The sequence below is a fragment of the Furipterus horrens genome, unplaced genomic scaffold (assembly GCF_987537825.1).
Source record: "Furipterus horrens unplaced genomic scaffold, mFurHor1.1.pri manual_scaffold_1, whole genome shotgun sequence".
NCBI classification, from domain to species: Eukaryota; Metazoa; Chordata; class Mammalia; order Chiroptera; family Furipteridae; genus Furipterus; species Furipterus horrens.
In genome coordinates this window covers 9742999-9767110 of record NW_028327171.1, presented here as the reverse complement: position 1 = coordinate 9767110, position 24112 = coordinate 9742999, and the positions used below count along the sequence as shown (strand labels likewise).

General features: G+C 43.8%; 1 protein-coding gene across 1 annotated transcript in view; it reads left to right on the top strand.

Annotated features, from left to right (window-relative positions):
- Positions 1–22688, top strand: part of UBE2G2 (ubiquitin conjugating enzyme E2 G2) — a 31344-nt gene extending 8656 nt beyond the window's left edge. Inside the window, exons 2-6 of the mRNA XM_090267828.1 lie at positions 6421–6456; positions 6549–6594; positions 14996–15114; positions 19461–19601; positions 22388–22688. Of these exons, the coding sequence (XP_090123954.1) occupies positions 6421–6456; positions 6549–6594; positions 14996–15114; positions 19461–19601; positions 22388–22500 (455 nt within the window). The 3' untranslated portion in view covers positions 22501–22688. The remainder of the gene's footprint in view (positions 1–6420; positions 6457–6548; positions 6595–14995; positions 15115–19460; positions 19602–22387) is intronic.
- Positions 22689–24112: the final 1424 nt, after the last annotated feature.

The following is a 24112-nucleotide window of genomic DNA, read 5'->3' as shown; positions in this document are numbered from 1 at the left end:
ACAGTGTGTTATACAGTGTTTAGGTCTGAGTTCTTTTGCAACAAGAAATGTGTGTAGCTGTGTGTCATTTTTCTTTCTTTTTTTTCCTCCATTACTTTTAGAGAGAGAGGAAGGGAGAGTGAAAACCACTGATGCTAGAGAGAAGCATCGATTGGTTGCCTCCCATACTTGCCAGGACCAGGGATTGAACCTGTCACCTAGGTATGTGCCCTGACCAGGAATCAAACCACAACCATTTGGTTAATGGGATGCCGCTCAAACTGACCGAGCCACACTGGCCAGGGCTCTTCTGTTGATAAGATACTTCGGTTGTTTTTGTTTTTTGGCCATTATGAATAATGCTGTATATATACAGGATATATACAATGCAATATTATTCAGCCATAAAAAGAAGGAAATCTTGGCATTTTCTCCAACATGAATGGAGCTTGAAGAGCATTCTGCTAAGTGAAATAAATCAGAGAAAGACAAATACTGTATGATCTCATTTATGTGTGGAAACTTAAGAAAACCCCAAACTGGACTCATAGGCACAGAGAACAGATTGGTGGTTGCTATAGGTGAGGGATGGAGGATGGATGAGAGGAGTGAAGGGAGTCAAACGGCACAAACTTGCAGGTATAAAGCAAGTTCTGAGATGTATTGTACTGTACCACATGGAATGACGTGAGTTAATACTGTACTGTGTCTTCGGAAGGTGCTAAGAGAGTAGATCTTAAAAATATTTGTGACTGTGTATTAATGGATATTAATTGGAGTTATTTTACTTATCACTTTCCAATACATACAAGTATTGACACATTCTGTTGTACACCTGAAACTAATAATACTGTTACATCTTTTGTATCTTAGTTTTAAAAAATACAAAAACACGTAATATCATTTCCCCAGCAAGGCCTGTCTTGGCCACCTCGGTATATCTACCACTTACTCTGTCACGTTCTTCACTATACTCATCAATATCTGAAACTTGTTTTATTTATGTTTCTTTGTTCATTACCTGGCTTCCTTCACTAGAACAAAAACTCATTTAAGGTGGGGCCTTCGTATCCTTTACCACTATATCTCCACTGCTTAGAATCGTGCTGGCAGAGAAAAAGTATAATTGATAATATGTTGATTGATATTTGATAAATGGTTGGCCAAGTCTAGTAATATTGGCCTAGTGGGGGGCACCTAAACCACTGCCCACTGCCCACTGCCCCACGGCTTTGTATAGCTCCTCAGAGCTTCAGCTGTGACCAGGAAGCAAATATAAAGAGAAGAAATATCACCTGGAATTGAATGCTTTTGTGGTTAGAATTATTAATGGTGTACCTTTCAATACATTAAATTATATAGCAAAATAGAGACACATGGCAAACTTTTAAACCAGTTAGAACGCTGTTTTCAGGACAGTGGTGAAATATTTAAATTGTCCTTTGTTTATAAGATTTAGGATCATTGAGTGCTCACTTGCTTAAGCTGGTATCCTCGGTCTGCATCTATTCTGTCTCTTCAGGGAGCATGCCAAAACGTGACATATCAAACTGTAATTATTCCAGTGACATTTTACCTACTATTTCTCCATATTTTTTCAGAGGTGGATTCATAGGGGGATTTTGTAGTTTTAGTTTGCATTTCCCTATGGTTAATGAGGTGGATGCTTTGTCAGGCTTATTGACTGTGTGTGTGTATGAAGTGCCTATTCAGTTCTTGTGCTTGACTTCTTTTAGATTGTTTCTATATTTTTAATTGATTTGTAAGGTGTTCTTTAAAAGTTCAGGTATTTGCCCTTTGTTGGCTATATCTGTTGCAAATGTCATCTTCCTCTGGGGCTTACCTTTTTACTCTTAAAGATGCCTTTTGAATTAAAAAACAAAAACAAAAACAAAAAACTTTTCATGTCAGAATTTCTTTTATTAAAAAGATTTTTTTTACCCTCACCTGAGGACATTCTTTCATTGCTTTGAAAGAGAGAGGAGACATTGATGCAAGAGAGAAGCATCTATTGGTTGACTCCCATACATGCCCAGACCAGGGATCATATGTATCCAGACCAGGGGTCGAATTTGGAACCCGGGTACGTGCCCTGACCAGGAATAGAACCTGCAACCTTTTGGTTACAGGATGACTCACTAACCAACTGAACCAAAGCAGCTAGGGCATAGTTTCTTACTTTTAATGTTCTTAATTTTATCAGTCTTTTCCTTTATGGTAAGTACTTTTTGGTTATTAACTTTATTGTTAGTCCTCCTATGAACATATGTTATCCTCTAAGAGATGTATTATTTATATTTAATAAAACAACTGAAATTAATTTTGGGGGGGTCAGCTTGTTGAGATAAAGTTTACACACAATAAAGGGCGCCAATTTCAAATATACCATTCTTGGGGTTTTGATAAGTGTACACTCCGGCGTAGCCATCAGTACAGTCCTGACACGGAGCAGTTCCGTGGCCTCCGAAGGTTCGCTGTATCCTTCTGCAGCCCCTCTCACGTCCCTGTGGACCCCGGCCTCTGGCCACTCTTGATTTGCTTTCTGTTACTATGGTTTTGTTTTTTCTAGAGTTTCATATAGATAAGCTCCTTTCATTTAGTGTTTTGAGAGTAATCTGTGTTGTTGGATGTGTCAAAGAGTTGTTCCTTCATTGCCAACTGCTCTTTCATTGTACATGCGACCACACCTCGTTCATTTACAGAGGGTGGACATTTGCGTTGGTTCCGATTTGGGGTTATTATGAATGAAGTTGCTGCGAACATTCATGTATGCCTCTATGGGGACATATGTTTTCATTTCTCTTGAGTAGATATCCACCAGTAGAATTGCGGGTCTCAGGGTAAGCATATGTTTAAACTGTTTTTGCCTGAAATGGTCAAACTGTTTAACTCAGGGTAATCAGACCACTTTGCATTTGCCAATGCTGCATCAGAGATCCCATTTGCTAAACTTGCCAGCATGTGGTGGTGTCGGTCTTTTTAATTTTATCTTTTTTGTCCTGACTGATAAAGGTATTTTTATGGGTAAAGATGTAGAGTTGTATCTTCTTGTGGTTTTAATTTTCATTTCCCTGTGACTCACAGTGTTGAACATTTTTCCACATCGTGATTTGCCATCCATGTCTCTGTGGATGTCTGTTCACATCTTTTGCCATGTTTAGAAAACCTACCCTTCTGTGTGTCTTCTTTACGTTCACACTTACAACACTTCTGAAAGCAGATGTGTGGGGATTTTCCTCCACCAAGCAATTCTAGACACCAGCTGGGTGTCCTACAATTTAACTTAGTTCTGACACCATTTATTGGGTTGGCCAAAAAGTTTGTTTTTTCTGTAAGATGGCTCTAGTTGTCTTTAACTTTATTTGAAACAATTTTGTTAGATTGGATTGTGACAGCTGTCATATCAATGTGCATTTAAAAATAACCAAAACTGGTGAATTTTTGCGTAGCCATTTAAATCTTGAAGATGAAAGAAAATACACAACACTTTTGGCATATTGTGCTTTATTATTTTAAGAAAGGTAAAAATGCAACTGAAACACAAAAAAGCTATGTGCAGTGTATGGAGAAGGTGCTGTGTCTGATCGAACGTGTCAGAAGTGGTTTGTGAAATTTTGTGCTGGAGATTCTTGCTGGACGATGCTCTAGGGTCGGGTAAACCTGTTGAAGTTGATAGTGGTCAAATCGAGGCATTAATTGAGTACAATCAACAGAATACCATGCAGGAGATAGCTGACATACTCAAAATACCCAAATCAAAAAAGTTATTGGTAAAAATGAAAAATATGTCTTATTTTACAGAAGAAACCATATGGACTTTTCGACCAACCCCATACCTGGAAATGGGACTGTCTCCTCCCCTTAAGATACCAATTGCAAGTCCAAGTTGTCATCTATATTTATGACTGATCAGCTATAAATTGGAGGTTCTCCTGATCCTCACCTTGGGTTTGATAATTTTGTTAGAGTTGCTCAGAACTCAGGAAAATGATTTACTAGTTTTTATTAAAGGATAAAGGACACAGATGAACATCCAGACGGAAGAGATGTGTAGGGCAAGGTATGCGGAAAAGGTGCGGAGCTTCGCTGCCCTCTCGGGAGTGCTACTCTCTCTGCTCCTCCGAGTGTTCACCAACCTGGAAGCGTCCTGAACGCCATAAGATTCGAGGGAGGCTTCCTCCCATAGGGATGGGTCGTTGCCTCCATCCCTAGCTCCTCTCCCCCGTCTGGAGAATGGGGGGGAGAGAGGCAGAACTGAAAGTTCCAAGCTTCTTTCTAATCATAGCTTAGTCCTTCTGAAGACCAGCCCTCATCCAGGAGCCCCCAGGAGTCCCCCAAAGTCACATCATTAGAACGGAAGAGGCTCCTGTCAACCAGGCAGTTAAGGGATTTAGGAACCCTGTGTCAGGATCTGGGGGTGGGGGTTGGGGGGCAGAGCCCAAAGGGTAGAATCAAAGATGCCCCTGGTGCTCTTAGCGCTTAAGAAGTTCCAGGGGATTCAGGAGCACTGTGCCAGGAGCTGGGACAGAGACTGGTATATATTTTTTATCTCACATGTCTCTTCTCCCCCTTTTCTTATATATTTTGTTTTTTGTATGTCGTGTGAAATAGGGAAAAAGTTGTATTTTTTGGTCTAAAGATGAGCATCATTTGTGGAAGAGACTGTCCTTTCCTCTGTTCTGTAGTAGTGCGTTTGGAGTGAACCAGGGGTATTTGCGTGGGTCTGTTTCTGGTCGTGCACTAGCCTATGCCATCGATTTATGAATCTGCCAGCATCACAGTGCCCTGTGTTCTTTAGCTTTAGGTTAAGTCTTGAGAGTTCTCAACTTATTGTTTCTAATGAGAGTCTTGGCTATTCTTGGTTGTTTGCATTTTCATGTACCTTTAGAATAGTCTTGTCAAGTTCAAACAAGAACACCTGTTGGGATTTTGGCTGAGGTTGCATTGAACCCATAGATTTATTTTGTGATGGACTGATAACTATAATAGTGAGTTTTTATCCATGAGTATGATATAATCTTCTTTTAATAAGTTCTTTTCAGCTGTTACAGATCCCTTGTGTCTGTTAAAAACTTATTTTTACATGTTTTCCATTATAATTGAAATCTTTTTTAGACTTTCCTTCTCTTAACATGTTAGTATATAGAAATACAACTCAGTTATATATATTGACCTATTCAGCAATTTTGGCAGACTTGCTTTTTCTAATTATCTTTAGGCTCTTTTGGACTGTCTTTATATATTGGTGGTGCAGCATCTGTGAATAATGACAGATTACTTTTTCTTTTCTAGTCCTTAGGCTTGCTTATGTAGTAGGGATTTGTTAATTTTATGTCTTCAAAGAACCAACTTTTGATTTTGTCACTCTTCTGTTTGCACATTTCTCACTATTTTAGTGATTTCTCCAGCACTTGGCCCAAACGGGGCGTGCATTTTGGCCTGATTCCTTACTTCCGTGTTGCCACTCTTCTTGCCCACGAGTTTTTATCTTCTGTACCTCTTCTTTCCAGACTCGTTCACTGGGTGGGTTTCATTTTGGAGCCTCTCATATAAAAACTAGGAGGCCAGGAATTGAAATGACATTTCTTAATGGCAGTTTCTAAGTGACAGAGCTGGGCCTCAAGTTTTTCATCAACTACTAATCCTAAGATGCTGAGCAATGCTGCTGCTGCTCACTTGTTTGATGCTGTTTCTCCTGTGAGTGCTGAAGTCTGACACTCTGTGGACCATCACATTTGTGGGGCTCATAGATTTGCAGTAATAATAGAGGCTGGCAGGGGCCCATACAGTGCTCGATGTACGGGATTCAGGGTCAAGCTTTTGAAGCCTCAGCTCTGGTCACATCTCTAGTTTGTCTCTGAATGACAGGAGATACCTTTCAGTTGGAAACTAATATACTGTGTTTGATTTATGAGCTTTAACCAAAATAACCAGCAAGAGCCCTGACTGGCGTGACTCAGCTGGTTGAGCATTGCCCTGCAAAGGGAGAAGTCACTGGTTCAATTCCAGGTCAGGGCACATGCCTGGGTTATGGACCAGTCCCCAGTTGGGGTGTATGTGAGAGGCAACTGATCAATGTTTCTCTCCCTCTTTTTCCTCTCCCTTCCCTCTCTCTAAAATGAAATAAAAATTTTTAAAAAATCTAAAAACAAAGAACTAGCAAGAATATTTTGAAAAGATAGTTTAACTGTTCGTTTCTTCATTTATAAAATGAAGGGGTTTCTAGCTCTAACATTCTGCTTTTTTGCTGATGTACAGAACTCTTCACATAGTCTTATTAGACATATAACTAGAGCAGGAATTCACTTTGTATAAAGAATTTTGATTGGCTAATATGTATACCATAATATTTATAATTTTATACTTTCTACAGTTGTTTTGTTAAAATGCCAACATAATATTCGTTCTGTTTCATAATGGTTTTACTTTTTAATTTTATAGAATTAACACTGAATCCTCCGGAAGGAATTGTGGCAGGTGAGGTACTAAAGTTAACCTTTTTCTAATTTACTTCTAATAGCCAAAATTGCCTTCAAAGTGACAATGTGGATATTTTTCTTTTCCTGCAGGCCCCATGAATGAAGAGAATTTTTTTGAATGGGAGGCATTGATCATGTAAGTTAATCATATGTGTTGTTAGTCTTAACTTGACCGGAAATTAGGCCTGGGCATTGTATTTAGCAGCGCGACTGTGCTCTGAAGTGATGATTAGAAAAGAAGGCTAATTGTGTCTTTGAAATTTAGCTCTTCTCTGTTCTGCTAATCTAAAGGCCAAAAATAACACGAGCATTTATCCAGAAGAAATTAAAGTGTTTCCTTAGCCCCAGTAAAAGGTTTAGTAGTGTTATGCATTTATAGAGTTTTAAAATAATAAATGTTGAATGTTCTGTGCTGTGATGAGTTAGCTGTCAACAGCATGTGTGGCTTTGGCTTCAAGAAATTCTGAGAGCTGAGGCCTTGGGGTGGGAAAGGCTCCTTCGTGTGGCGTGACCACCCTGCCTGGGCACCAGGACTGGTCTCCCCCTCTTCCTCTCCTTCCTCTGTGTGTCTTGTCTGGTCTTCCATCGTCCCTGACCAGGAGACATGCTCAGTTCTTCTGAGGTGACCAGTGCGGTTCCTGCCCTATTCTAGAAAGATTGTGGCTGGATTTCATGGTATTTCACATACTGTGATGTTGCTTAAAAAACAACAAATTGACCTCTGATTCTAGAGTCTTCTATGGTGCTATGACCCAGGCTCTTTGTCTTCTTTCTGCCTCAGATGAGCAATTTTTGACTATTCTTAGACTTAGTGTATTTCAAGAAAATGTGGTCAGGTAACACTTAGGGAGATTTATGGTCAGTCCCTCAGTTTTCCCTTAGTGAGATGAGGTCTTTAGGGAGCTAGGAAGTGTTCCCTGTGGATGCAGTGCCCTAATGGGGAGGGACTGGAAGAAGCGTGACATTATTGCAGCAAGTGTGACTCTGGTTTCAGGATGTAGTTTTAAATGTCATCAGACTTTCTGAATTTGCCCAGGGCTTCTATGATGTTAGTTCCTAATAATTACCTATTAGTCTGAGACACAAGTTGCTGCTAACTGTTGTCTGTGAGGTGAGATTGATATGTGAAAACGGATGTGAAGATGAGTTTTTTGATAAGCAAAGTATTTTAAAAGTCAATAAACTATCCAGAGACAGTATAGCATGCTAATGTTTTCCTGATCGTTTGTAATACCTTCATTGCTTGGGTCCATGATGCCCATAGTTTTTCTGTGTTTCATTGTTTCTGGCATGAGGATGTCTTTGCAGCCTGTATTTGTATCTGTACGGTTTTGAGTCGTTCACCCCTACAGCAGTGATCAGTTGGATTGAGGGCCTCAGGTCAGCGGTGTCCTACGTGCAGTGGAACAGCAGCATGCACTCCTGTTAGCATAGCTGTTTGTGTTTTTAAAGAAACAGCAGATCAGGCTGTAGGAACTTAATCTGTAACCTGCTTTTCTCATTTACTGTATCACATGCACTCCTTTTGTTAACGTGGACATGTATTCATATCACCAGGCAGCAGGCCTGGTTGTAGGGGCAGGTTTTTGGAAGGTCTTTCTGAGTGCGGAGGTCCCTGGGCACCTGATAGGCCTCTTGTCTCTACAAGGTAGTGACTGCGCAGCCAAGAGACTATTTAAAAGCCCTTAAAGGGACACATGAGCCTTTCACTTTGGTTTTTTAATAGTGTTTATTGTTTAAAATCTGTTAGGGTAACTATTACTAATTTCAGATAAACAGTATAAAATTAAATCAATATTTTGAGAACCTGTCTTAAAAAGCAATTAGAACTATTTTTTAGGTAGAGCACTTTTATGTTTGAATAAGGCTTTTGCTTTAGTGTGGAATTCCCCTGCTTCAGGATCTGGTGAGTTTGTGGGTTTTGGTCCCGTTCCAGATCCTTTCACAAACAAGAGGCCGTTCACCAGTGTGCTTAAAACATCTATTAAGGAATTAACTGTCCTCTCATTGATTCGGCTCCCCCGCTTGTCTTGGCAGACAGCTGGCTGAGTTTCCCTACTTAGCGATAGGTTTTCTTTTCTTTCTTTTTATTCTTTGACCATTTCCAGAGTTTCTTCCATACCCTGGTGTGTATAAAAGCCATGCTTGTCTCATTTTCCAGAGTGTGCAGCTTACCTTTGGGGCCTCCATTTAGCTGTGCCAGGGAGAAAACAACTTTTCACATGTTCCAGACACAAGTGCTGAGCACCTGTTACTAGGGCCCTTGTCCGCAGACACAGGCATGTCAGGGGTGACCCCAAATCTCCACCCTGAAAGAGCAAGATTGAGGGACTGGGGTGGGAGCACAACAAATTAATGAACAGGGAAGAACTAAATAATAAAACCACCCCAGCCTTTTCTCTGATTAATAGTGGAAAATCACTCTGATGACTCTCTGTTGAGGTAGTGTCAGAGCCTATAACTTAGTAGGAAGGGCGGGGGCTTCTTGTCAGCCCCAGGGAAGTGGGCCGGCCAGCAAGCTTGTATGGCTGTCATGGCTTTATAAAGGTCTTGAGCCAGTCACTGCCTCTCTGACCTTCACTTATCTGGATCAAAACAAAGAGATCCAGCTTCCTTTTAGACTAGTAGCTTTATGTTTCAGAGTATCTAGCTTTGTGATCTTGTTGGTGCCTGGCCGTGGTATGGAGAGCTGTCTGAGGTCCTTTACTGCGGAGGTGGATGTGCTCTTTCGTTGGGGCCTTTCAGAAGGACAAGAGCTCTGCAGTGCAAGGCAGCCTTTATCCTCAGTGGCTGGAAAAGGCGTCAGGTCCCTTGGAATTTTGCCGCCTTGTTTTTGTCTGGCCCCTGCCCTGGCACTCTCGAAGCAGCGAGCAGTGGTGGTCTCCTTGCCGGGTGTGTGGCCTAGCGGCTATACTCTCTAGACCAGGGTATCTGTCGGCTGTGGTGAAATGACAAGGATTTCCCCTTCCTGAATGGTGGGGCCCCTTGGCTGACTGCGCCCGTGTTACTGTGGCTCATCTGGGTCCGAGCTGCTTTACCACCACGGGCATGAGGGTTCCCAGCTATCGTCTCTCCTGGGACTGGGACTGTGCTCTGCCTACACGGGTGCGAATGTCATGGTCGCAGCAGCCACCCTTAACATCAGGCTTTCTCGTTTACAGAAGACTGTCAGAGCGCCTCTCATGGGTGCTGCACCTACTAAAATAAACCTGAGATTCTAAAATAGATGCTTGGGATTTGTATTGTGTGTGACCCAACAGTCCCAACCCCAGGAATTTCTTCAACGGAGGTGCTGTTAAGATCTGTGTGAGGGTGTTCACTGCAACATTGCTGCGGCAATATGGACACATCATTGTTCAGTGTAACTTATGGATCATCCGTACAGTGCAATGCCATGTGGCTCTGAAGAGGTTCAGGCAGAATCACATACTGGCCTAGAGAAGTGTCCACAGTGGCACTAAGAGTGGAAGAAGCAAATTATGGAACAACAGGCCTAGACCACGTTGTCAACTGGGGTTGACTTTTTTCCCCCATGGGACATTTGGTAATGTCTGGAGACATTTTTCATTATCACAGCTGGGAGCAGGGGGAAGCCACTACTGACATCTAATGGGACACTGCTAAGCACCCTGCAATACACGCGATGTCTCCTGCACACAGCCAGGGAATGCCTGGCCCAAGACGCAGCAGTGCTGAGGCTGAGAAACCCAGGTATGGCCTGAGGCATTGTCCCGCAGTGTAAACTTCTTCACAGCTTTGTTGATGTGTAATTTACATACTATAAATTGTCCTGTGCTAAGTGTACAAGTCAGTGATTTTAGTAAATATAGATAGTTTTGAGGTCATCCGCACAATCCAGTTTTAGAACATTTCCAAGAAGGTCCTCATGCCTGTTTGTGGTCAGTCCCCATCCCCACCTCAACTGCAGGGCGCTCTTTGCCTTTTCGGGACTTTTCCTGTGAATGGAATCATAAAGTATCCAGTCTTCTGTGTCTGGCTTCTGGTGTCCAGTGCACTGCATAGATTGAATTCCTCTGTTGCAGCGTCAGTGGTTCCTCCCTCTGTTGCTGAGTCGTGTTCCGCTGTGTGATGGGTCATATCTGGCATGTCCACTCACCAGCTGACGGGCACTTGGGCGTTGCCATGTGTGGGCCTGAGTGCAGCTGGGAGCTGTCTGTGTGGACATGCATTTCCATCTCTCGGTTGCGTACTCAGGAGCGGAGTTGCTGGAGGGCACAGTAAATCTGTGTTTAATGGTTTAAGAAGCAAACTTTTCCACAGTAGCTCGCTCACCAATTTACGTTTCCATCAGGAGCATGTGAGGGTTTTCATTTCCCCACTTCCTCCCCCCACTTGGTGTTGTCTGGCTCCAGCTGTCCTACTGGGTGTGCAGTGGGACCTCATTGTGGTTTGATCTGCTTTTCCTTGAGGAGTAAATGTGTTGACCATACTGTGACATTGGCACCGCTGGTGGCCTGCCAGACTCTGTTGTGGCCCTTCTAGAAGTGGAGAGTGTTTATGAAGCAATGTGCCTTTCTTTTTTATGCCCCAGGTGGTTCTGTCATTGAATCATAACTGTCCCTTAGTAATCCAGTTCAAGTTTAAGTACTGATGAATGGGTTTACAATCTCTATTATTTAAACCCTTGTCATGTGTATGAGACGTTTTGTTCATGCCTGTGACAAACCTGAAAAAGGGAACAGCAAAGACAGCTTCTTCACCACCTGCCGCAGCTGGAGAGCCGTGTGGGCTGGGGTGCTGGGTGGGACACGCCTGAGGGCAGGTGGCTCACACCAGGTGTGCCGGGCTCCAGAGGTTATCAGCTGTCATGGATGGTGCGGAGTTGGGGTGCCGCGGCTCTGAGCGACGGTGGCAGCAGGCAGCTGTCCCTCGCACAGAGCAGGCGCCGTGCACAGTGGTTAGGGCTGGACCTTTGTGTTGCTCTCGGCATTTGCTCCTTACCGCCCGGTTCGCTCGAGCCAGTCGTCGGAGTGAGCGATTGGGAACAATTGCCTTGACGGAGCGGAGCGTGGGTATTTTGCTTTAATGCCTGTCTCAACAAATAAGAGTGCTTGTCTCAGAGCTCTGAAGTAATTTAGGCCATTATTTTAATCAATAAGATGGAAAATAATTTTCAGGCTTTGAAGAATGTGTGGATTTACCTCAGATAAATGTTTTGTTACCTTTGTTTTTCTTGCACTATTTTTTTCCTGAAGGTTTTGAGATTAGGTGCTTAGTGAAGGAAGTGAGGCTGTCACCTCTTTTTCCCTTGGAGTATGGCACTAAAACTTGTCCAAAAATAATACTAATTATGTCTCCCTGTCTTGGTTCAGGAATTTGCTCGCCAGTGTTTTCCATCAGTCAGCTGGCATGCCACTGCCCACATGGGCCCAGCTGCAGGCTTGTCCCAGGCACCAGCGCCTCTGAAAGAGAAAGGAACCCTGGTTTTAAACCAGTAGCGGAATCAGAGTCTGAAAGTCACTTTGATATTTAAGATGTGGGAGCACTCTAGGAAATGTTTCATCGTGTTTATGAGGCTGCGGCAGACCCAGTGGATTTTTTTTTTTTTTTTTAAGAAAGCGCTATTATGAGAAACAAAGAACTGTTATCAAAGTATTGAGCAAGTACCTTTTGGCTCATTCCAGAAACATTACCCAGACATTTTTTCTGTACTAAATCAGAGGTGCCAGAGAGATTGAAGCACTGGCACGCATTCCTGACATAGTAACACTGTTGCTTTTTAAGATAGTATCTCTGTTTGCCTGGCCTCTGGGTTAGCAGTTTGAACTGTGTTCTACTCCTCACTCCCGGACTGAACTGGTTTAGGACCTGGACCCAAGTCACTTTGTCCCAGCTTTGCTTCAGTGAAAGCTGCTCTTCCTGACACCTTTCATCAGAAAGACATGTGGAGTAGGGATGGAAAGGCACTTAACTATCTGCTTTGAGCTCTTCTGCTGGAAGAGAGGCGTGGGCTGATTGGAAATCTCTTGCGTGTGGTCCCTGCTGACCCTGTGTGCAGAAAGGAAGGACTCCAGGCCACAATTCAGGAGGAGCACAGCGGGGCCGGAGCTGCTCCGTGCTGCTGGCCTACAGCCCTGTCCCAGGCTGGACACGTTCCCTGCAGCGCAGCTGGGCCACCTCTCTTCCAGCAGCCCCCACCCCTGCCCACCTCTTCACGTGGCTTTCCTGTCCTGGTTTTAGGCCAAGGCTCTGGGCGCTGTCATGCAGTGACACCCTCCAAAACAAAGTAGCTATTCACTGTGGCTTCTCCCAAAGCAGCAAGGACACAGTTTTCAGAATGAGGGTTTGTCTTCTTAGGTTGAAAATATTTACCTCCACCAAACACTCCTTGCCTTGTTCCCATTTTGACCACTTCACTACAGCCCGGCCTCTGAGGCTGGTGACTCGATCCTGGCTTTGCTGTGGTGGTGTCATCGGAATCCCTGAGTGTTGGCACCAAAGGAAACTAAAGCTCTGTTTAGTTTCTTCTTTTTTTTTCAATTGTTCTATTACAGTTTTCCCAGTTTTTCCCCTGTTGCTCTCCACTGCCTCGCCCACCCCCTGCTCCCACAGTCGATCCCCACCCTGTTGTCCGTGTCCGTGGGTCATTTATTGTATAGTTCCTTTTGAAAGTTTTGTCTTTTCCCTTTAATTGTGGAGATAAATATTGTTTCTAATGTTTGCAAATCTATACATTTTTTAAATTTCACTGAATCAAAATAATTTTATTAAAATTTAAAATACACTTGTACTTTTAAAAAACAATTTTAAAAATTATATATTGTTTTAGAATAAATATATTTTAATTTCTTTCCTGTGTCATGTCTTGTATTTATTGATTGGGTTGGCCAAAAAGTCCATTTAGTTTTTTCTGTAAAATAAAAGATACATTTTTCATTTTCACCAATAACTTCATTGATTTGGATACTTCGAGTATGTCGGCTGTCTCCCACGTGGTATAACATTGATTATTCTTGATTAATGTCTCGTTTGATCACTATCAACTTCAGCTGGTCTATCCTGCGGAGCTGTGGAGCATTGTCCAGTGAGAAATCTCCAGCACAAAACTTCGCAAACCACTTTTGACATGTTTGATGAGTCACAGTGCCTTCTCCATACACTGCACAAATCTTTTTTTGTGTTTTTATCTTTCTTGAGGTAATAAAGCATGATATGCGGAAAAAGTCTCATATTTTCTTCCATCTTCAATATTAAAATGGCTACACAAAAATTTACCAATTTTGATAAGTTTTTTTTTTTTTTTATTGCACACTGACTTGACAGCTGTCACAATACAATCTAATAAAATTGTATTGAATGAAGCTAAAGACAACTAAGTGCTAGAGCTATCTTACAGAAAAAAACCAAATGAACTTTTTGGCCAACCCAATATTTGGAGAGGTGGCAGGTCTGCAGTGGCCAAGGCTTTGGTCCCTGTGGTAGCACTCACTGTGCTGCAGAACTGATATGTTAGGGTCATAGCTTAGAAGGAGACAGGTGATTCTAAAGAGACTTCCTCTCGGTTCACAGGCATAGAGTGGGATTTCTTTTCTTACCGAATTGATGGGTCATACCCAGAGTGGTTGCTGCTGTTGCAGTGTCTATAGCTATCACCCAGCAAGTCTGTGTTCTGTAAAAGTTTACATAGGAAGACGGTCTGAGATCTGTTAACTGCTCTAATGCAGATTTTGTAAATGACATTGGGGTGGGGTGGAGGAGTTCGTCTCTGTTAAGACACAAGTTGGTGGCTCTCACTCCTTCTCTCCTGCTGGCCAGTGTGTTGTACGTTGATGGAGAGAGTGTTCGTTTATGCATAGAGAGCTTTAAAATGTGATAGGACTTTTGAAGTGGTTTAGTTCATCTCTGCCACTTTCCACGTGAGGAGTTGGTGAACCCAGGCAGACAAGGCGTGCAGTACCTAGCGACAGCAAGTGCTTAGGTGACCGTGGAGGTGCAGGGTGTGGCCTGGAGCTTGGGGCCTGCGGGTCAGGGCTTGCTTGCAGCACTGCTGCACGTGTGCACATCTGGTCTTCTGTAGGGAACCTGGCAGGGACCACATGTGTACTCTTGTTTCTGGAAGGTTACAGAAATTACTCTCAGGTGCATTTAAAAATAAAAAGATAGCCTCTGGAAAACAATTCTCAGCCCCTTCTTTATTGCCATGATTTATATCTTTCTTTTAAAATGTAATTGTACTACATACACAGAAAAGCAAAGTCCTTGGGACTTTACAATGCTGGCCTTCGTTCCTTTTCTCTGATCCTATGAAGGTAGAGGTTCTGCTGCCCATCTGTTACTTCTGTTAATGTAAAAACTACCTGTAACTTTATCTTTATGCTTGTACCTAAGATTTAAACCAGATTGGAACAGGACGATGAGACATTATTTTCTATTCAGAAAAAAGTACCAATTTGTTATTAGTATTTAGATAATATTTTCATGTGCAACAAGATGGTAAAAATTTCCTGAACTCAATTCTAAAGTGTGATAGGCATTGAAAAATCTACCTTCAAGTTCTATGTATTTTTATCTTCCAGGGGCCCAGAAGACACTTGCTTTGAGTTTGGTGTTTTTCCTGCCATCCTGAGTTTCCCTCTCGATTACCCGTTAAGTCCCCCAAAGATGAGATTTACCTGTGAGATGTTTCATCCAAACAGTAAGTGCCTTTAGAAATTGTTATGATGATCCAGGAGGGGCCCAGAGATTGTATAACCACAGGAAGGGTAGTGTCAGTGAGTGATACAGACCACTGAAAATATTTTTATGTTCTGAATTTTAGCAAATTAATGATGGTGGTATTGACCTGGTGATTTCAGTTTAGAAGGACGGTTTAATGCAGATCAAAGAAAATGTGGACCTCAAACTGGATGCCATTTGTGCTGGCCGTGCTGCTGGTATGGGTTATAGGAAGAAAGTGGGAGAGTGCTCAGAGGGTTACACTGGTCCTCATCAAAGTATTGTTTTTAACAGTGAAAAAACTGAAAGCAGCCTGAGTTTTTGACAATAGAGAATTAAGTAAGTTGTATTAATTCATATGTTAGAGTACTACATAGATATTTTAAATGATCTAGAAAATAATGATATGGGATCATATTTGTGCTAATTGAATGAGAAAAGCAGGTTGTAATCTGTAAGTTTGTTACACTTAAACTGGAAATTAGCACAAGGATGTTAAAAATGATTCTCTTAGCAGTGGGATGAGTTTTTCTTTCTGTAAATTTTTTTTCTAAAACAAACATTTTAAAAAGAAAAATAAGGTCATTTAAATAAATTTATTGTACTTTAGTTGAAATAGTGTTTTGTAGCAGGGATCAGAATTCCTGAATGGCTGTAGTTTTTATTTCTTCCTTGAACAGGTAGAGATTTCAGATAAGAGAATTAATAAGGAAATACGTTGTATTTTCTATGATGTTTAAAATAATGTTCCTTTTCATAAATGATTATTATTGCCACTAATCATGGTCTTAATAGTTAAGGAGAAGTAAGATATGTTATTTTGTAACAATGAAGTATTTACTTATTTGAAACCAGTTTCTTTTTCCCTTTATTTTTTTTACATATCAAGCAGCCAAAGGCTAATTTAATTTGTGAAAGAATTTATAGAATTTTCTAAGCCTTTGACTTCTCTCTTGCTTTAAAAATGAACCCACCTGGCACACCGTCCCCCTTAGTTTACGCCATCTACACCTCCATGTTTGAAAGCCCTGCCCAGAGTTCTTCATTCCCAGGACAGGCCAGGATTGCCCACCTGGTGGGAAATGCGCTCTCCCATGGAACTTGCTGCTCAAGCCCTCATTAGGAATTTGTCACTTACTGCTGAGGTGATGACCATTCTGTACCTTTTCTTAGCTCAGCATTAGTTCAGCTCTATACACGTGGGTGCTCAGGAGCATACCATCTTTAGAGAAGGTTGGCCATGAACTGGGAGTGGTGGACGTTGAATGAGGTGTACACATGGTGTGCATTAGTTGCCACCTACCTTGGTGTGTGTTTGAAGTAATAAAAAGTGGTGGAATTTTTGAGTTTTCAAATATATTTTTATTGTATCAATGGTAAGTCACACTTTGCTTAAACATCTAACACGTATTTTTCAAAGATGCAGCTGAAAGGAAGGGAGGAGACTCAGATGAACAAAGACCTCCGGGAATCTCAGAGATAATTTATATTATCCAAGAGTTTAAAAATATATTATGGTTGATAGAGTTGATTGAAGGGTGAGCAAATCAGGTTGATTAACTGTTAAATGCAAAACAGTAAGAGTTGCCTGACTGGTTGGCTCAGTGGATTGAGTGGCGGCCTGTGAACCAAAGGGTCACCAGTTGGATTCTCAGGGCACATGTCTGGGTTGCGGGCCACGTTTCTCTCGCTCTCTTTCCCCCTACCTTTCCCTCTCTAATAAATCAATAAATAAAATCTTTTAGAAAAAAATATCACTTGATCAAAGATAGTCTTTAGAACAATGCCTATGATGTGGGGTTAGAAACAAATATGGCCAATGAATTGATTATGTGAATGTGTAGTAGGCACAGTCTGATAATATTATTTTAATGTTATATAAGTAGCTTTTAAATTTGGCCTTACTGTAAGTGGATGTGTGCTATTTGATAGGTCTGCCATTATCATAAAAATTGGTCAGTCCATAAATACTTTACAAAATAATTGAACACATTTACTGAGTTCCTGGGATACAGTGATGAGCACATAATAAAAGATGGGGGTGCTGGACTGTCAGTGATGTACGTGGGGGCCTGCCCTGCAGAGGTGGTGCTCAAGTCTGTAAGGGAAGAGCGATGGGAGTTCCTGGGTGTCTGCCAGATGGGAGGGACCTAGCAGGGGAAGGAGTGAGGGGACAGGAGAGTAGGGGCCAAACCACTTGAGTCCTTTGGGCAATGATACAGATTTGGGTGTCTATTTGAGGAGCATGGCTGGCTGCTGAGGGAGCCCGCATGATTATGAGGGCTAGCGTGATCAGTGTGGGCTGGGAGGGCTCACTGTGGGGTGGTGTCAGGTCTAGACGGGCAGCCTGGCTAGGACGTGGCTGTGGTGGGCTGGGGGAGAGGAACGTGGGTGTGGAGGGTCCGGGGAGGTTTAGGACACGAAACTGATGGGACTTGGTGGAGGGGGGGTGTGCAGGGACACTGTTGTTTCTGGGTGTGCAGGCTCACTGCATAGCACCGTCACCTTGAAGAAGTGACGCTTTAGTTGAAAACTTCTTGACACCTACTCTGCTTTTTTGGTAGAGAGAACTGTTCAAAGCGTCTGGGTGCCTGGTCCAGGTGCCCACACCATTGTGCAGTTTCCTGAGCCTTGTCCTTCAGTGGGAGTTTGTGGCATGGTCTTTGGATAGCCAAAGAGCAGAAAGCACTAGAACAGGAGCAGTGGGGGACGAGGTATAACAGAAAGGCTGTTTAGAACCACTCATAATTCTAAATTCTTACGAATGAAGGTGAATTAGATGCATTTTTATTTTAACCCTTTTAAGTGCCATGCGTAATTGCTAAAATTCGTGTGAGAAATGCCAGGCTATTTTGATGAGAAATGCAGTTAATGAAAAATGTCTATAAAAACAGTTATTCATAATAATTTGCTGAAAAGTTCACGATGTATAGTAAATGCACTCTTCTTTTGTAAGCAGTGTTCCTTGACACAATTTTGCAAAAAATTTATTGCATTAAAATTATTTTACTATAACAATTATTTTAGAAAAAATAAATTCTTTCCTTCAGTGTGGCTTTTGAAGTATAATATATGACATAATATAAAACCTATGATTATAATTTGAAAAAACACATAGCAACATGGATAACAAGCAAAAAGTATGCCAGATATTGCATAAATTCTTTTTTAAAAAAGAAAGCTTCATAACGTACAAAAAAACAATGAACACAGACAGCATTCACAGTAGAGACATATATCAATAGATATCAACAGTGAAAAACAGTAGTTTATAAACAAAATGCCAACGCTGTACCGTGAAGCAATGAAAATGTCGACTAGCAAAATCTTCCTTATCATGCACACTGCATAGTTTCGACGATTATTGCAAAGATAAATGAAATTAAAAGGACCATTTAAAATGTAAGTACACTTTATAACAATTAATATGTCAATATTTAAAAAAGCATAAAAATTCGAAATTTGGATCAACATGAGAAAAAGTTATTTCAATATATAACCTGAGGTACAGAAAAAAAGAACAAAACAAAATACGAATTATTCCATTGTTATTTACATTTACAACCATCGAAAAAAGAGTCGCTCACAGTGACGTTGACACTCAAAGGGTTCACTTATAAGTTAATAGCTTTATAATTTTACAATTGTGTCTATCCAGATGGATTCGTGGGTATTTGAGCATATGCCAAACCCTCTGAGAATCTCTCCAAGTATGCATGAGAGAAAAGAGATGCTTTTAACTTCCTTAATAGGACTCATTACATGCTGTGAATGGAAAATTTATTGTTCTCTAATCAAGCCTTGGGTGTCTTGTTAAATTGATTTCCAGGTAGTACAGACAATTATTTTTATATTAGAATAAGTTACAAAGAGAAATTCAGTGCCTATCTTTTTTTGGGTATTTAAGTAATTCCAGTTGCCTTTGTCCTAGCCATGTGAACATATATTTTTCAGGGATCTAATGGTAGAATTAAGAATATCTGAAAAGTATTGTGAATAGTCTTAATTATATGAGATATTTTTGTGAAATATTTGACTGCCAGATAACCTTTCATTTACTGTTTTTGGATATAATATTTTTTAAAGCCCATACAAAGGTGAATTTGTCCCATGATGACTAGAGCTGGACAGCCCAGCCTAGAGCCCTTCAGGGGTCGAGCAGTGCCCTGGGGACAAGAGCTTGATGCATGGGGCCTCAGGGTGTGCTCCAGCTGTGCAGACAGTTGGCTGGGTGTGCACCTCCTGCTCCCTTCCTCTGTGGGTCTTCACCACCTGCCATGGCAGTGGCCTGGTTATGGCTCACCTGGTGTGTTCTGGCCCCTGCAGTCTACCCAGATGGCAGAGTCTGCATCTCCATCCTTCACGCTCCAGGCGACGACCCCATGGGCTACGAGAGCAGCGCCGAGAGGTGGAGCCCCGTGCAGAGCGTGGAGAAGATCCTCCTGTCGGTGGTGAGCATGCTGGCAGGTAAGTCGGGCCCTGGGCTGGGGTCGGCTTGCCGCTAGTGGAGGAAGCCCGACAGCTTGGTGGCTGCGCCTCCTCCCTCATTTCATCCTTGGCTTCATAATTCACTTCGCTTGTATGTGAGTTTACATATAATGCTCTTCTGCTTCTTCATGTCATGATATTTTATACACTGTCCGAGTGTAGCCATGCTTTCCGTAATTTTGAATTTTGAAGATGGTCTCATGCTGTTTATATCATGTTATAGACCACAAGTAGCCATGCTGTGACCCGTGGGCATCTTCTTTATTTCGTGGGCATTTATCAGGGGATCTGCTGTATTGCAGACACTGTATACCAGGGGTGCAAAGCCCAGTATGACACAGACCCCAGCTTCAAGGCCCCACTTTCTAAGCAAATGTTCCAAATTCCCCAGCCGTTGAGGCCACTGATAAACCCTGTGGTCAGGTCACACACGGGCTCTCAGGTCAGGTCCCAGCTGGCACTGTCTGGGATGAGTGTAGGACATTTAGGAGTTTCAAGGTAAGGGAGAGGGAAAGGCCGCTGACTGGTGGGGGCACTGCCAGTCCCTCTTATGGCTGGAACCCAGCTGGAGCAAGGAGGCCTCCGGAAGTCCTCTGCCTCAGAGCCCATTCGTCCCCTGTGGGATGTCAGATCACGTGAACTGAGCTGTGAAAAGACCCTCCTTTGCTGCAGTGGGGCTGCCTTGGAGGAGAGACGAGGACTTGCGGTGCAGGGTGGCAGTGGTTGCAGCAGGGCAGGATGTGGGAGACAGAGGCTGTGGAACTCTGGCTCACTTGGGGGTAGGTGACCCAAGTGCCTGGGCAAGGGGTACTGTCTTTGGGGACAGGAATCCAGAGGGAGGAGGATTTGGGGAAGCGAACAATTTGGGGTGTGAGTATCCACCCTCCGGAGCCTATTGGGAGCCACTCAGCCGAGGGCGGGTCCTGGAAGTGAGGGTATGGGGTCGTCTGTGGGTAAGACAGTGGGCAACTGGGAGGACAAAGGGGATAATGGAGAAGGCAGGGGGAAGGAGAGGGGTCCTCAGAGAAGCGTGGGTGGAGTGGACTAGAAAGTCGGGAGGAGATGGAGGCTTGTCACAAGGAGAAAGTTGACAGTGCTGCAGAAGGCCCCGGAGTGGGGAGGCCCCAGCTGGAGGCCAGCCTGAGCGGCCACTAGGTTTGGGCCATGGAGGTTCTCAGCTGACTGCTTGGGATGCAGTGAAGTTAGGGATTTCAGTGCGTGTGTGTGCTGTAAGCTGGAGACGCTCTCCACTCATACACCGCGTGGGTGGAACCACGAGAAAGGCATCTGAGGGCGGGAGGGGGGCGGTGATTTGGCTCTCCTCACATGTCAGCTGTGAAATCCACTGTAATAAACATTTTTTGCTATACATTTTTTTTTTTTTTTTTTTTTAAGGTTTTAATGTAGCCTTGACACACTCTGCTAGGAATACCAGTTCATCATCACGCCCAGTCTGGCTGGGCTGCTCCCCTGTGAGGGGACCAGAGAATAGGGGCCAAACAACTTGAGGCCCCTGGGCAGTGATGTAGATTTGGATGTTTATTTGAGGAGCGTGGCGGGCTGCTGAGGGGTTCCATGTGATTATAAAAGCTAGCCCTCCGTCCTGCGGCTTCCCTAGGAGCTGTGGCCCTCGGGCCTCTGTGTGCCACTGGGGCCCGCTATGGGGTCTCCTTGTCAGGTTCTGGGCATGGCGTGTGGGCTGGCTCTGTCTGTGCTTGATGTTTCTGCAGTCTGGCCTGTCAGGGGTCCCCTAAGTGCCACACTGCTTCCTGTGCCCCATTCTCCTCTTACAGCACTTAGTTAGAAATGAGGCACCTGTGGGTGTTAGTGGTCTCACTAGATGGTGCATCTCAGAGGACCCAAGATCATGCGGTTTGCTGCACCACCAGTGCCTGGAACGAGCCCTCACATGTAGGACCTGGTGAGGAAGGGCTTGTTGAGTAAATGGAAGGAAGGAAGGAAACACTCCTGTTGGTAGATTGATGCAGCTTAGAGAAGGAGGGCTGGCGTGGCGCGGAGGGCCCAGGGCTGGGCCTGGGGCTGAGCTCAGGGCTGTGCTCGCTGCTCTTCTGGCCTCCAGGCAGCCTTCTCCCCTGATGTAGTCACTTCTCGGTTCTGACCGTCTGCACTGTGGTCACTGCCTGTACCTCTGTAACTGCCACTTCTGTCACCTCCCCACAGGCCCTGGCTGCCTCTCTGGAGCCACCGCTGGCTCTCTCTGGCCAGCTCAGGGACTAGGTACCCTGAGGTCAGGTATTCATGTGGGCCTGACGCCCATGTGCAGCCATGTCTGCCTGGCTGTGTACTCTTGTAGGAGCGAAGAGGCCGCTGCACTGAGCAGGGCTCTCAGAGAGAAGGGGTCTGCACAGAGCACTCCCTGGAGGAGTAAGCAGGCGGGTGGGTCATCTGGCTCGCTCTCTGGGGTGCGCCAGGTAACATGCAGGTTGTCCTAGGGTGCCCAGAGTGAGATAGGTGACTTCTGTGGGCACATTGAGACACTCAGAAGGTAGGAGTAATGAGAACGGATCTTGCCCCAAGATGCGTCTTTCCACTGAGCTCACACTGCTCAGGCGAGGGGCTCTTGTTTATTTCTTAAATAACAGACTTCCTCCCTCAGTGTTTCAGTCATCAGCATCTCTTATTTATTTCTGGGTCACATCTCTGGAAAGATCCACTGGTGATTTTGAATGAAATCAAGATCTTGCCATTTCAGACCTTACTTTAACAGTCCCTTTCAAGCAGGCAATGTCTGCCTTTTATTTCAGAGCCCAATGATGAAAGCGGCGCTAACGTGGATGCTTCCAAAATGTGGCGGGACGACCGAGAGCAGTTTTACAAGATTGCCAAGCAGATTGTGCAGAAGTCTCTGGGGCTCTAAGGCCTTGCCCGTGTGTTGCGCATAAACCACCAAGCAGTCTCCAGTGTTTCTCCTCCAGGACACTTAGTGACAGTGACACTCTGTGCTGGTACCAAAAAAGGCAAGCTTGCAGAACCTCAGCTCTGGTCTTCTTTTGCACCTCTCCCACCCCAAACAGTCTTCTCTTCTGAAATTACAATTTATGTAGGATAATGACCATTGAATGCAGCTTTAGAGTGTTCCCAGCAAGGTGGTTCAGGTAGATTGTCAAAGCTGTCACCACTGCCTCCCAACTAAAGCGCCTGTGAACCTCATAGTCAATGGTTTCCTCTCCCTCCCAAGTGCTGAGGAGGGTATGTGCTGGCCTTCCCAGGCCTGGAACCAGTAATGCTCCTTCCAAAGAACCAAGGCCTGGAGCCAAGGCAAAGGTCAGATCTGGGCCCTGTGGGTCCCTCTGGCTCCCCGTGTGTCCCAGGAGCGGTGTGCAGCTGTTTCAGTATGTTAGGTTTTACAGGCAGGTGTTTTTCTTACAATCTAGCCACCAACACATCTTTTCCATTCGTTCTGTTATAACAACCTAGCACACTTAGAAATACTCCCAGGAAATAAATACTTTTTAAGATGTGGATTAATGAACAGTGGGGCACATGAAGAAACTCACTGCTGACCACATGGACCGATGATATTTCCTGATCACATTAATCAAAGAATGTGTACAGCCATGTCTTAGTTACTAATGCAGGAAACTACAAGACTGACAGTTTTAGTCATAGTCACAGTTTCTTCTGGCTCTACAGGAGTTTGTCTTTTCCAGTCTTCAAAACTGGGGAGTTCTAGGCTTTTGTGCATTGTGGTTGCAGCAGGAACTTTTTTAACTACTAGGACGGAATTGTTCTTCGCAGCCTGGAGTCGGAAGGGATCTATCACTAGTGCAGAGCAGAGGCGTGCCTTATCTCCAAACTTGACCGGCGCTCATGGACGTGTGGCACGCGGGGTCCTGGGCCCTGTGGGCGCAGATCACTGCTTGTGGTTGGTGGTTTTGATGCAGTCGGCCATCTCCAGTGTGGGCGGCTCAGCAGCATGATGCCGGGGTCCATTATGAGCAATAACAGATCTGTTGCATGCAAAATCATACATTCAGCCTGTTTCAGACAGGTTAAATTTAAATAGGAATTTCTATTTTTGAAATAAGGAACGGCCTCCAAGACATAGAATAGATTTTATTTTGTCCTTTCCTTCCCTTTTATGATGCGTGTGGTGGATAGGCATGGCGTCTGTTTTACTGCCACCTCACACATCATTTCTTGGGTGAACAAGCACTGGCTGAACAGGCTCCGTATCAGGCCTCTGTGGAAGCCAGGTTCTCTCCTCAGAAGGGCATCTTTTAAGATTTGGAATTCAGTACAGGACTTGTATTTGGAAGGGGAGGAAAGAAGAGCTGTTGCTTCTGTATAGTATTTGCAGACCCATTTGTAGGAAGTGGAGTCCAGTCCACAGAGAGGAAAACTGGGGGTGGGGGGGTGGGATGTGGTCTGTGGACGTGGCTGGAGCGTGGGCATTGCAGCCACATCAGCAGGTGGCCACAGGGGCTTCCATGAAATCTGGAGGAAGAAGAGAGGTGGTCTCTTTGTAA